The sequence below is a fragment of the Musa acuminata genome, chromosome BXJ3-11 (assembly GCF_036884655.1).
Source record: "Musa acuminata AAA Group cultivar baxijiao chromosome BXJ3-11, Cavendish_Baxijiao_AAA, whole genome shotgun sequence".
NCBI lineage: Eukaryota > Viridiplantae > Streptophyta > Magnoliopsida > Zingiberales > Musaceae > Musa > Musa acuminata.
In genome coordinates, this window is record NC_088359.1 from 29,241,494 (window position 1) to 29,254,222 (window position 12,729).

At 42.9% G+C, this 12,729-nt stretch overlaps 1 protein-coding gene across 1 annotated transcript; it reads left to right on the top strand.

The window, feature by feature from the left end:
- The first annotated feature begins 1,823 nt into the window (after positions 1–1,823).
- Positions 1,824–12,224, top strand: LOC135652883 (MADS-box transcription factor 26-like). Its single transcript, XM_065174197.1, has 7 exons — positions 1,824–2,123; positions 2,226–2,307; positions 9,968–10,029; positions 11,029–11,131; positions 11,243–11,284; positions 11,644–11,685; positions 11,786–12,224. Exons 1-7 carry the CDS (start codon positions 1,942–1,944, stop codon positions 11,945–11,947), a joined length of 675 nt encoding a protein of 224 aa, XP_065030269.1. The 5' UTR covers positions 1,824–1,941; the 3' UTR covers positions 11,948–12,224.
- Positions 12,225–12,729: the final 505 nt, after the last annotated feature.

Below are 12,729 nucleotides of genomic sequence, written 5' to 3' on the forward strand. Positions count from 1 at the left end.
TATTAAACATAAATCTCCATGGGCTCCTCAGCAATGCATAGGTTAATCGCTTGTTTAAACTAAATGAGTGTCATTCTAATTCAAACAGGGAAGAAAATGATCAGACTAGTCTGTGCAGATGTTCCCAAGGAGAAGAGAACCATATTCCATAGTTGATGTGAAATACTCTATAATTTCCCAGCCCAAATGGAGAACAGCTTGGAGCCAATAAGGACATGGAGTTCAACTCTTAAAGATTTTTCTTTGGTTGGATCAGATCATGCTAATAGTGATTCACTGGATTCCCCGAAAAGATCTCTACTTTTAATTTTTGTATTTTTGTTTTCTCCCACACATGTTCTTGTAGTTCTTTACTGCCGCAGAAGAATCAGGGAGAAACATGTCTGCAGCAGTGCAATTGATGTCCTATGAACGGCTGCCTTCTCTTTTGGAGCTGTGGCCTCTGCACACGAGAGTTTGGTGCCTTGGGAGTTAAGCAATCCCCCGGTTGGATGCAAGAGCTGAGGAGCTCCAATGGCAGCTTGGGTCCCTCCACCCACACCTCAGCTAAAAGGAGTTGAATCTCCTTTAACACAACAGTGATAAGTGATATGCTCCTGTGCTGCATAATCTATGACCACGAATGGAACCTCCTGCAGTGGTTGGGCATTTGGTTCTCTGTCCTCGGAGCAATTCCTATATGTCACTTTTTCCAGCTTTTGTCCACCTATGAACACTTGTCCAATTACGAGGGATGATTTCTTTTCAACCCAACATCTGACAGAGTCAACAGATTCTCTTAGCAGAACCAGAATGCATTCCATTCTGCAAGAAAAAGAAACTTTCATGGGGAATCAAATGTAGCTGTCTGTAATTTATAGTCCTAAGGAATGGCACTTGATCTTCTTACATTTTTATATTGGGACGAGGAATAGAGATCTCAAAGTTTCACCATGGTATTGTGATAGCCTCGTAGGCTTGTAGTTGAGAAGTTGAGTGGCATCAGACTCGTACTACTAATATTCTTTCCTTGTCTCCTCCTGCTTGAAGGAGAAGACTTCGAGAGACTATCAAGGAAAGGCAGCTAACAAAAGAGGAGCTTAAGAACTCAAACAGGCCATGCATGAAATGAAACCTGAGGACCTTTTCTCAAGTTCAATGAGCTACCATGTCTGGGCTTTACATTTAATTAAGCAAAAAGAAGCAGCAGGAATCTTGTGAAGCTTTATGCCCTAAACCACCAGCATCCATGAGGCACCCACCAAGGTATGTCTTCTCATGCCAAAATGTGCCGAGTGTGCTCTTCGACTGGCACTGGATTAATCCTTCGAGATCGCCAATGGATGGGAGGAAGGATCGGGATTCCCCTCATGCATTTATTTACCCATTGATTGGACATGATTCTTGTGCTCACAGCACAAAAGAGAGGGATGGAATGAGATGGGACTCCAAAAGAGCTTGTGCAGCCCAACGCTCTGTAGCTTTCTTTTACGTTCGTCACACAGTCGATGAATCAGAAAGGTGTCTTTGGAGGGACTCGAAGGCTCAGTTGCAACTGCTCTGACATACGAGACTAAATATAGAAAGTTAAGATTATTTATTTATTTATTTATGTCGATGAATTTCGTAATTAAGCATCGCGTTCAATTAAGTAAAAATGTAGAATTTATAGTCCGTATCTATCGAATTATGTTATTATGATGATAAGATCTAAAAAATGATACATTTGAAAAAGCACGAAAACATGGTCTGTAGAAACCGACCAATAGAGGAGAAGGATGGTGATGTGTAAAGATGCCACCACCAATCGCTTGCAGATCGAAGGAGCTCTTATAAATGACGAAGCTGCGTTCATGGAGATGTCGTTGTTTACGGCAAGTCGACAGAGAAAGAGCGGAGCCCGAGCTCAGTGGTGCAACAACCTCGAAGCTAGTCTAAACTAGTGGGAGGTTGTGTGCAAGAATGGTGCGCGGCAAAGTGCAGCTGAGGCGCATCGAGAACCCCGTCCACCGGCAGGTCACCTTCTGCAAGCGCCGGGCAGGATTGCTGAAGAAGGCGAGGGAGCTCTCGGTGCTGTGCGACGCCGACATTGGCATCATCATCTTCTCTGCGCATGGCAAGCTGTACGAACTGGCCACCAAGGGGTAACCACACCAACGCCCTCATTCTGCACTCCTCAATACTTCATGCATTTATGGTGTTTGCTTCAAGTGCTTACTGAGTTGCTGTTCTGCAATCATCTCAAGGACCATGGAAGGTCTGATCGAGAGGTACAAAATGACATCTGAAGAACCTCAACCTGCATCTGCTGATGTGAATCCACCACAGGTTAGTTCCTTCCTTCAATCTCTCAGCACCTGCTTAGAATATTATCGATGAATAGATTTTGTCTCATCTGTTCGCTTGGATCATACTTGGAAGTTTTCGGTTGAGTGGGATCGATGAAGCAACTACTGATGCTTCAATCTTGATGATTGTTCATTTCTTTGTGGTAGAATTGATAGAAATTGGCATCTTTACATAATGTCACTTTCATGGAAGGCATGGCTCCATGAAAGGCACATTGCATGATGCTCCAAGGGGAAAGGTTTGCGGTCTGCTGAACTTTGGAAAGTCTGAGAATAACTAAAGCCACCACCATCTGGAAGATGCAGCACCAGTTGATCAGCTTAGGTCATTGACTTTAAGATGCCTGGAGCAGTATGATCTTAGCAAAGCATCTAATTCATCCTCTGCTGTCCTAATTATCTAAATAGAATGGCATGTGTGTGCTTCACTCCGTTGCCCCAGTTTGTCATTTTTCAGTTCAAGAATCTTGACGAGCGTCAAAAGAAGGTCCATAAACTCTTCAAATATTCCCAAAATCCTTCATCTTGGAAACGAGGCTTTCCAACAAATTGATCAAGAAACACTCGTTAATAAGTTTAGCATGTGCACATACATAATTACTTTGGATAGTAGATTACTGTTTAAACATATAGACTAATTCATATTGGACAACTTATGTTGCAGAGTGATATGGATCTTTGTTGATTAGACATAGCTTGAGAAAAGATATGTCATCCTTTGAATAAAAACATATCAGATACATGTTTTCCTTCTATCAAAAATCATGACTCTTGCTTGTGAGGCTGTGAAATAGAAGAATAACCCTATCTCTGCTGAAACTTTATAGGACACGAGTTGCACATATCCATCTTAATTTAACTTATCTCGTTCAAGATTATATACCTTCTTTTTAAAGTTCTCCTAAAAAGTTATATAAACTTTTAATTCTCGAGTTTCATACACTGTAGCTTGGTTTTAAGACCACTGAGTTTCTCCTATTGTTGGTGTCTTCACGCTATGTCCTGGGAGTCAGTACGACTTGGTTCAGTCCTGATCATACGAGGGCATCCACGTGGATGTCCGAGGTGGTAATGGAAGGATGCGGTTGGGTTGGGGTTGACACCTCCTGGACCGACCCGAGATGAGACTTGAGCTCTCACTTCAGTGCTGCCATCCTGCACAGAAGGTCGATGTCGGGAGAGGGATCCCCGACTCAACCCCACCGAAGCTCAAGTTAGACTGAGGTGGGTTTAAGGGTGTTTTCAATGTCTGAGGTCCAATCCCCCGGCGCAGACCAGGGGGTCAATATTTATACTTGTCGTAGGGAGTCGGTCATATTCAGGTTGTTAATGGTCTTCGATGCTCCGAGTGGTCAGTACATATTCTCCGAGCACGGGTCGACCTGTATTGTTCCATGCTCCACGGTGCCGTCTTGTACGACCTCGGGTGGCGTGGGCATGGTCACATATCACCACAAGGATGCTGCATCCCTTCAAGTTCGTACCCGCGCGCGTGCCTCCTCGGAACCGAGGCACGCTGCCAACTCTGAGGCACCATGTTAACTTCAAGATGCCACACCAACTCTAAGATGGATGTCGATCGTTGTCGCATGGGCGATACTAGAATATTCCATATCATTTTCTTCCCCCCACAAAGACATGCCCTCAGTTCCTCATAGGGGGCTCGGGGTATGTCTTTTGTGTTGTGGTTGATTGGGGTCCCTGCGTTTCGGCTGGATCTACAGTGCCTTCAGGTGCAGGAGATTTGCTGTGGTAGGCCCTTTACATCTAAGGTGGTTTGTCTTCATTTCTTTGGCTTGCTATAGTAGGTCATCTGTTCTTCCGAGCTATGTGACTCGGGTGCATGTTTACCGCGATTGGTCTTCCAACCAATGTGCCCAGCTCGGGCACACATTCGCCATTATGGGTCTTCTGGCTAAGGTACATGAATTGGGCTCTGCTTGGCCAAGGTGCACAATTCGAGCTTTGTTTGGCCGAGGTGTATGACTCGGGCTCTACTTGGTGGAGGTGCATGATTCGGGCTCTGTTTGGCCGAGGTGCACAACTCGGGCTCTGTTTAGTCGAGGTGCATGACTTGAGCTCTACTTGGCCAAGGTGTATGGCTGGGGCTCTGCTTGGCCGAGGTGCATGAGTTAGGCACACGTCCGTCATAGCGGGTCTTCTGGCCGAGATACACGACTCAGGCTCTGCTTGGTCAAAGTGCACGACTCGGGCACTGTTTGGCCGATATGCACGACTTGGGCTCTGCTTGGCCGAGGTGCAAGATTCGAGCTCTGTTCAGCTGAGATGCATGACTCGGGCACACGTTTACCATAGCGGATCTTCTAGCCGAGGCACACAACTTGGGCACAAACCCGCGTAGCGGGTTTTGCATGATCAAGGTGAGTTGAGGCAGTTGGGCGAGGTGCACCTTTAGATTTTCGAAAGCTTCCTCACATTTAGGGGTCCATACAAAGTCACTGGAGTGTTTCAGAGCTCGAAAGAAGGGGAGGCACTTATTGCCCGACCGAGATAGGAATTGGTTGAGCGCTCTTAGTCTTTTGATAATAAGGCGTTGAACTTCCTTGACCCCCCTTTGGTGGATGATGAAGCCGAGAAACTTGCTGGAACCGACCCCGAAGACACACTTTGAAGGATTCAGCCGCATGTTGAATTTCCTGAGCATTTGGAACATCTCGGCTAGGTTGGCCAAATGGGTGTCAGCCACTTTACTTTTGATGATCATGTCATCGACATACACCTCCATGTTTCTCCCGATTTGGTGCTTGAACATTTTATTGACCATCTTTTGGTATATGGCTCCGGTATTTTTCAAGCCGAAGGACATGACCTTGTAGCAATATACTCTTCGGTCAATGATAAAGGCAATGTGTTCTTGGTCTTGGGGGGCTATTTGGATTTGGTTGTAACCTGAGAAGGCATTCATAAATGTGAGAAGTTTATGTCCCGAGGTGGCGTCTACTAGTTGATCTATCCCTGGAAGGGGATAACAGTCCTTCGAACATACCTGGTTGATATCGGTGTAATCAACACACATCCTCCAGCTTCCATTAGGCTTTCTGATAAGTACTACATTGGATAGCCATTGAGGATAGTTCATCTCGGTTATGAATCCCGCCTCCATTAGATGGTCCACCTTGTCACTAATTGCCTTCAGTCGGTCGGGAGCAAACTTTCGTGGTTTCTGCTTCATAAGATGTGCCTTAGGGAAGATGTTTAGCTGGTGCTATACGACCTTAGGGTCGATTCTTGGCATGTCCTTCGGGGACCAGGCGAACACATCAGCGTTCTTTATAAGGAAGTTGATGAGTTGGACCTAGTCTTTCTTCGGAAATGCAAACCCGATCTCGACGGCCTTTTTAGGTCGGCTCTTGTTGAGGGGAACCTCTAGTACTTGCTCGGTCAGCTTTGGATGAGGTGGTGCTTTGGCTACATCTCAGGGGTCCTCTAGGGGTAGCTCGGGTTTCCATTTTTTTGGCAGTGTGTGACTGTTGTTGGATAGCATTGCCTTGACTCATAAGGATCGCTCCTCACCTCTCCGATTCCTGCTCGGATCGAGAACTTGATTGCTCAATGATAAGTGGAAATGACCATCCTCAGCTTATTAAGGGTCGGTCGGCCTAGGATCACGTTATACGCCAAAGGGAGATTGACCATCATAAACATGACCATTAAAGTTTTGTACCTTGGCTCCTCCCCAATGTTAATGAGCATAGTGGTGGTTCCAAGGGAAGAAATAGAATCCCTCATGAACCCAGTGAGTGCCGAGGTCATCGGGGTGAGATACTTATTGGTCAGGCTGAGCTTCTAGAAGGCATTGAGGTATAGCACGTCGGCGGAACTACCAATGTCCACCATCTCCCTCTTTACTCAAACGTTGGCAATTCTGACCGAGATCACTAAGGCATCATCGTAGTCAGGGTACTCGGCTTCTCCTGCCTCGAAGGTGATCTCGAGCCCATCCCTCACCTGGGATGCTTCTTGATAGTAGCTCAGGTGTAGGCTTTGCATCCCGACAAGCTATCCCCCTTGGATGTTGGACCATCAATCAGGGATTGAAATATCGTATCGTACCGAAGTTTCGACATTCTCTCGGTACGGTACGGTACTGTATATCAAGCGGTATATCGCTCGGTATACCGTTCAGTATATATATATATATATATATATATATATATATATATACAAGTTAAAAAAAATGTGCGACGTCGCTGCCTCTCTTTTCCCTAGGCGATGTTGTAGAAAACTGAGGCGACGTCGTATATATATATATATATAATTTTATTTATATATCTCTTTATTTATATATATTTATATACACAAGTTAAAAAAAAATGTGCGACGTCACCGCCTCTCTTTTCCCTAGGCGACGTTGTGGAAAAATGAGGCGACGTCGCCACTATATATATATATATATATATATATATATATATATATATATATATATATATATATATATATAATCTATTTATATATCTTCTTATTTATATATTTATATATATAAATTTTTAAAAAATATACGACATCGCCTCTCTCCTCCCCAAGCGGGGCGACATCGCAGAAAAACAAGGGGACATCACCTTTATATATTATTTATTTATTTATAAACAAATATTGTTAGGTAGCGAGCGGTCCATGTACCGGTACGTACCACTCGTATCGGACGGTATCATTTAAAACTGTATACCTTGCCGCCAATGATGACGTCAATCTGCTTCTCAACTAGGTTGTGGGGGCATATAGAGGGCTCTCGAGGCTTCCTGAGGTAGCGCCCGAGGTGCCTCCTACGAATGAGCTTCTCGATTTGGTTCTTCAGGTCTCGGCACTCGGTGTTATGGCCGTAGTCATGGTGGAACCTGCAATATTTAGATTGATCCCTGAACTCGTGTGGAGTCTTCAATGGGTTAGGCTCTCTTAAGAGCCCTTTCTCCCTAATTTAGAGAAAGATCTCTGTTCTAAATGAGTTAAGAGGTGGCAGAGGGGGCCTCGGGAGTGATGGCTCGGGTTGGTTGAGCCTTCTTTTAGGTGGCCTCGAGGATTGGCCCTGGGATTACTCCACGTGGGGCCTCTTGTGGGACTCCTCGTGCTTTTCTGCCACTAATGTCTTGGCAGCAATATAGTGGTTGGCTCGTTGGAGCATCTCGGGGATGATTGTTGGTGGCCTCTCGACCAATGACTAAAAGAACCTTAAAGGTCACAGGCCCATCATGAACGCCTGCATAACCAATAAGGGGTGGGTGTCTGGAACCCCTCGGATCTCAATGGCGAAAGCGGGCGACGAAGAGGGAGAGGGGTTTGTCCTCCTGTTTCAGCTCGAGGAGCACGGCCGTAGATGGTTTAGGCCACATGTTGGCCAAGAAGTAAAGCTCGAACTCCCTTGTGAGCTGGTCAAAAGATGAGACCGAGAACGACCTTAGTTGGTTGTACCACATCCAAGCTAAGCCTCCAAGGGTAGTAGGGAATGCCCTACACATTAGGGTGTCAAAGTGTCGTATAGGGCCATCTGGGCTCCGAAGGCAGTGATGTGCTCCGTTGGGTCGAAGCCACCATTATAGGCCTTAAACATTAGGAGGCGGAAGTTGAGGGGAATATGTTTGTCCTAGATTTCTTGGACGAAGGGGGACCCTGCCGAGGTGCTTTCCCCAAGTTCTTCTTTGGACTTATGGAATTCTCTCTAGACCTTGTCCAGGCCCCAATTTACAAACCATAATTGGGCCCAAAATGAGTCATTAGCCAAGTTGAACGATAGAGTGTCGAGCTTGAGGAAGGTCGAGGTAGCACATCTGGGCATGGGGGCACTGTGCTCTGTGGTTGGCCTCAGGTCTCCCGGTTGCTCCTTAGTTAATGGGTGAATGTTCGAAGCCAGGGGGGCTAGCCGACCGGGGCGGCATCATGAGGTGTAGGGGTGAGTGCAGGCTAGATCTCGAGTGATGACTCGAGAGAGGAGCCACCTGCTAAGCTAATTAGGTTATACGGGGTGCAATGGGCTATATTATCCCCACCAACACTTGCACTTGGTGGGTGAGGCTGAGGAACATCTTGGTAGAGATGATTAGCTACCCTGCTCCGGCCCTAGGAGGTGAGAGCCTTGGATTGTTGAACAAATGCAAATATCGACCCAATGTCTGAGCCAAGGCACTCCTATCCATGTGAGGGAGAGTGGGCAATTGCACCGTAAGTCTGAAGGTGGCGTGGGTGGCGAGTGCTTCCTCACTGGGGCGTTCGCTGAGATTGCTCGGTGGTGGCCGCTCTTGTGACATTGGACCCTTCTTTTAGCACCAAAAATATTGGTGTCTTCATGCCGTGTCCTAGGAGTCGGTACAGCTTGGTTCGGTCCCGATCATGCCAGGGCATCCACGTGGATGTTCGAGGTGGTGATGGAAGGATAAGGTCGGGTTGGGGTTTACGCCTCCTGGACTGACTCGAGATGAGACTTGAGCTCTCACTTCAACATTGCCTTCTTGCACAAAAGGTCAATGTTAGGAGGGGGATCCCCGACTCAACCCCATCGAAGCTCAAATTAGACTGAGGTGTGTTTGAGGGTGTTTTCAGTGTCCGAGGTCCAATCCCCTGGCGTAGACAAGGGGGTCAATATTTATACTTGAAATAGGAAGTCGGTCGTACTCAGGTTGTTAATGGTCTTCGATGCTCCGGGCAGTCGATATGTATTCTCCGGGCGCGAGTCGACTTGTATTGTTCTGTGTTGCACGGCGCCGTCTTGTATGACCTTGGGCGGCGCGGGCACAGTCGCATGTCACCACGAGGATGCTGCGTCCCTTCAAGTTCGTACTCGCACGTGTGCCTCCTTGGCACCAAGGCACACTGCCAACTCCGAGGCACCACATCAACTTCGAGATGCCATACTGACTCTGAGATGGCTGTCAACCGTTGTCGCGTGGGCGGTACCAGAATATTCCCTATCACCTATCTCATCTATCAAATTAAGATACTAGATGGATTGGCAAGGGTCAATAATTTATGGATTTGATCTATGCATAAGATTTGAATTATTCTGCGAGCTCAATGATTACAGAAAAGTTACAAATATAAATAAATGCAATCTATTTCATTTATCTGCTTAAGCTTTTACATGGATTGACAGAATTTAATAATTTAACACATTCAGTCCATGTTATTTCTCTTTACATATTGGTAATAAAAATTGCTAATAGGTGGGGATTTTTGTCGGATATCAGGCACACATTAGGTTAGAGATGGAAATATAAATTATGCTCCAAAAAGTTCCAGAAAGATGAAAAATACTTATAGAAATATAAAGTTTTTTGGAATTCAAATTTTCTAAATTTCATACCTATGTATAAAAATCCTCAGCATCATATTTCTTTTTTTCCTCCTTTAACTTGAAGAAGAATAGAATAGATATTATGTGAACTTGTGAAAGAAGTTCCCATTACAAATGAAAATTGTTGGTTAAGCTTCAAAAGAAAGAGAAGTAGACAAGAAGAAGCGTATTTCATATGTACCAGCTATGTTTTTCTAACTTCCTCTGTTTGAACATTGAAAAAGATGAGGTTCTAAGAACATTAGATCATATCATAAGGAAAAAAAATACCTTTGACAAGTTTATATCTTCTACTACAACCCTCTCTCATGGTTTAATATTGTCTTCATTTTACTAGGAATCTGAAAGAGAGATATCCATGTTGAAGCAAGAGATCAATCTCCTGCACAAGAGTCTGAGGTAATTTTACAGAAGTTATTCTATCTATGATCAAAATAGAATCATTAGCAATTTAACATATCAACGAAGAAGATTATATGTAAAAGAGGATGCATTTTCATGAGGTTACAATCTACTCTGCACTTCTGTAAGGAAAGAAAGACAGAATACAACTTACACTACTCCACATTTCTTTCCTATTATTTCATTTCGGTTTATAGGACTAACAGGAACTTCCTCTCTAGATTACATAGCAGCTGAAGATTCTCTCTCCTCCTGGATTCCTCTCTCTCTCTCTCTCTCTCTCTCTCTCACTCAGATCCTGCAAAGAGATGAAACTTGCAAAACATCTGATTTGTTTGACGTGAGAATTGTTTTTTTATAGAATGTCCTACGTTGGAGATGGACACCGAGATAGAGTGAGTCCATTTCCAGCTTAGCTCTCAATTGTCTTTATTTAACTTGTCATGGTATATTAGACTTATGTAATCCAAATTATATAAATATAATATACCATGATTAGACGTAAAATATGTAATATATATTCCCTAGATAATTAAAAATATTTTGAAATTTGAATTAATAAATTATGCTAGTTATTGACAAATCTTTACTCTTGAATGAATTCAAAATTCAATTCTAAATCAATTATGTAAAAGGAAATGTTATTCTGATTGAAATCATGGATTCAAACAATTTATAGGATTTGAACATTTGAATTCCAGTTCCAGTAAATTTCTAATTCCGGTACCAATTCCAATTCCAACAATGAACCATATACCACCTAAAACAATAAAGCAGCCACTGGATTGTAACAAAATCTACTGATGGATTCGATTTCATTTATATCTAACCCTAAAACCACTGATTTCACTTTCTAATACATGAATTCCATAGCTTTGGCTTGTCAGAAACTCCAGAAGTCTGTCTCATGAAGAGATCATTGCACAATTCTAGAACTAAACCTGAGAGGATTTATACACTTGTACTACTATGCACTTTGGTTTGCATAAATTGCAGGTACATGTTTGGAGAAGGAACTTCTGGGCATATGACACTGGAAGAGATGTATGCATTAGAAAGACACCTTGAGATTTGGATGGAACACATTCGCACCATGAAGGTAAGGAGGTTCCTCCTCCTGCATCACATGCTGACAGATGCAGAAAATAATAAAGATATCAGTAAATGTGAAATATGCTAAACTTCTGATAAGCTTGACACTGGATTGCAGATGCAGATCATGTTCCAAGAGATTCAGTCCCTGAAGAACAAGGTATTCCTTTTCCAGTTTGCATTCCATATATCATAGAAGCAAACACAACAACAAGTCATGGTGTCTCTACTACTGCTTCGAGTCAGCTATATAAATCTTTATCGTTTTGCAGGAAATTCAAATATTTTGTTTTCATGATTCCTCATAAAACTTTCTTATATCTTCCCTTATCGTTTTTTCCGAGGCTTATGCATCTATAGATCTTCTTCGAACATATCGACACCAACATAGAAAATGAATTATTGCATTTTCTTATCATGTTTTAGAAGATTGAGCCCTTCATTTTATCATATTAAATACAAAATGATTGCTAGAGATATGAATTCGCTTTTGCCTTGACTTATCAATCCATTACACAGGAGGGCATGCTGAGGGCCACAAACGAACTTCTTCAAGAGAAGGTAAGATAAATTATATGTCCCTCAGGATAAAAAGGATTGATTAGTATGAATTTTAAATTATTATTACGATTGTCATTATAATTAAATTCTGATGGTGCAGATTGTAGAGCAAAATGGGCATTTTGATGTAGCCCCAATGACAGTACAGCAAAATGGGCATTTTGATGTAGCCCCACTGACAGCTACTGACATCCCATACCCACTAACCATACAGAGTCAACTAAACAATTTTTGGGGGCCTGAACAGGGATTCTCCTTCTAATGGTAATAATGTTTGAGGGATCTATGAAACAACAAATAGTTTAGTCTCTGGTCTGTGTGCCATATAACTCTGCGTGTATGTGCCATTGTGTGGTAATGATCCCTCAACCAGTCACCAAAGTATATTGTATTGTTGTTGGTATCCCATGAATTCTGACTTGAAAGCTTGATGATGTCTTGCTTTGGTCTACATCTGTTGATAAAAAGCTTGACTTATGCGTGTAAAGATCAAGTATTCTTGTTGACTTTCTAGTGAAATCAAACATGCTTGTTTTGAAGAGCATTGTTTATGGTCTATTCATCCATCTGGATTTACCTGATCTCACATAGCTATAAAAACAGAGGCTGTGACAAAGATAATAATTCAAAAATCTTATCTGTGATGATTCTACTTGGTCTTGAATAAGCTTTCTTTCTTTGATTGATCAAAGAATGTGACAATATTCTGTGAACACCTTACAACTCTGCTAAACATCTTTTGGTTGCTACAGAAATAGGAAATATACCAAGGGAAATACAGATCAACAAGAAGGTGATCTAACATAAAACCTCAACATGAGAGATAATATTGTTCTAAAGTAAGATTGGCAATTGACTTCCAAAAAACAAAAAAAAAGCTTCACTAAGACGAAGCTAGAGTTAGATAACAGTCCTACAAATTAATGCCGTAATCTGAATTATCCTATATCTGAAGTTGAATTTGAATAACTAAATAGGTTCAATCAATCTATTTTACTTGAGGGGTTGGAGAACCAGATTTTACTAAAATAGAAAAAAGATTAC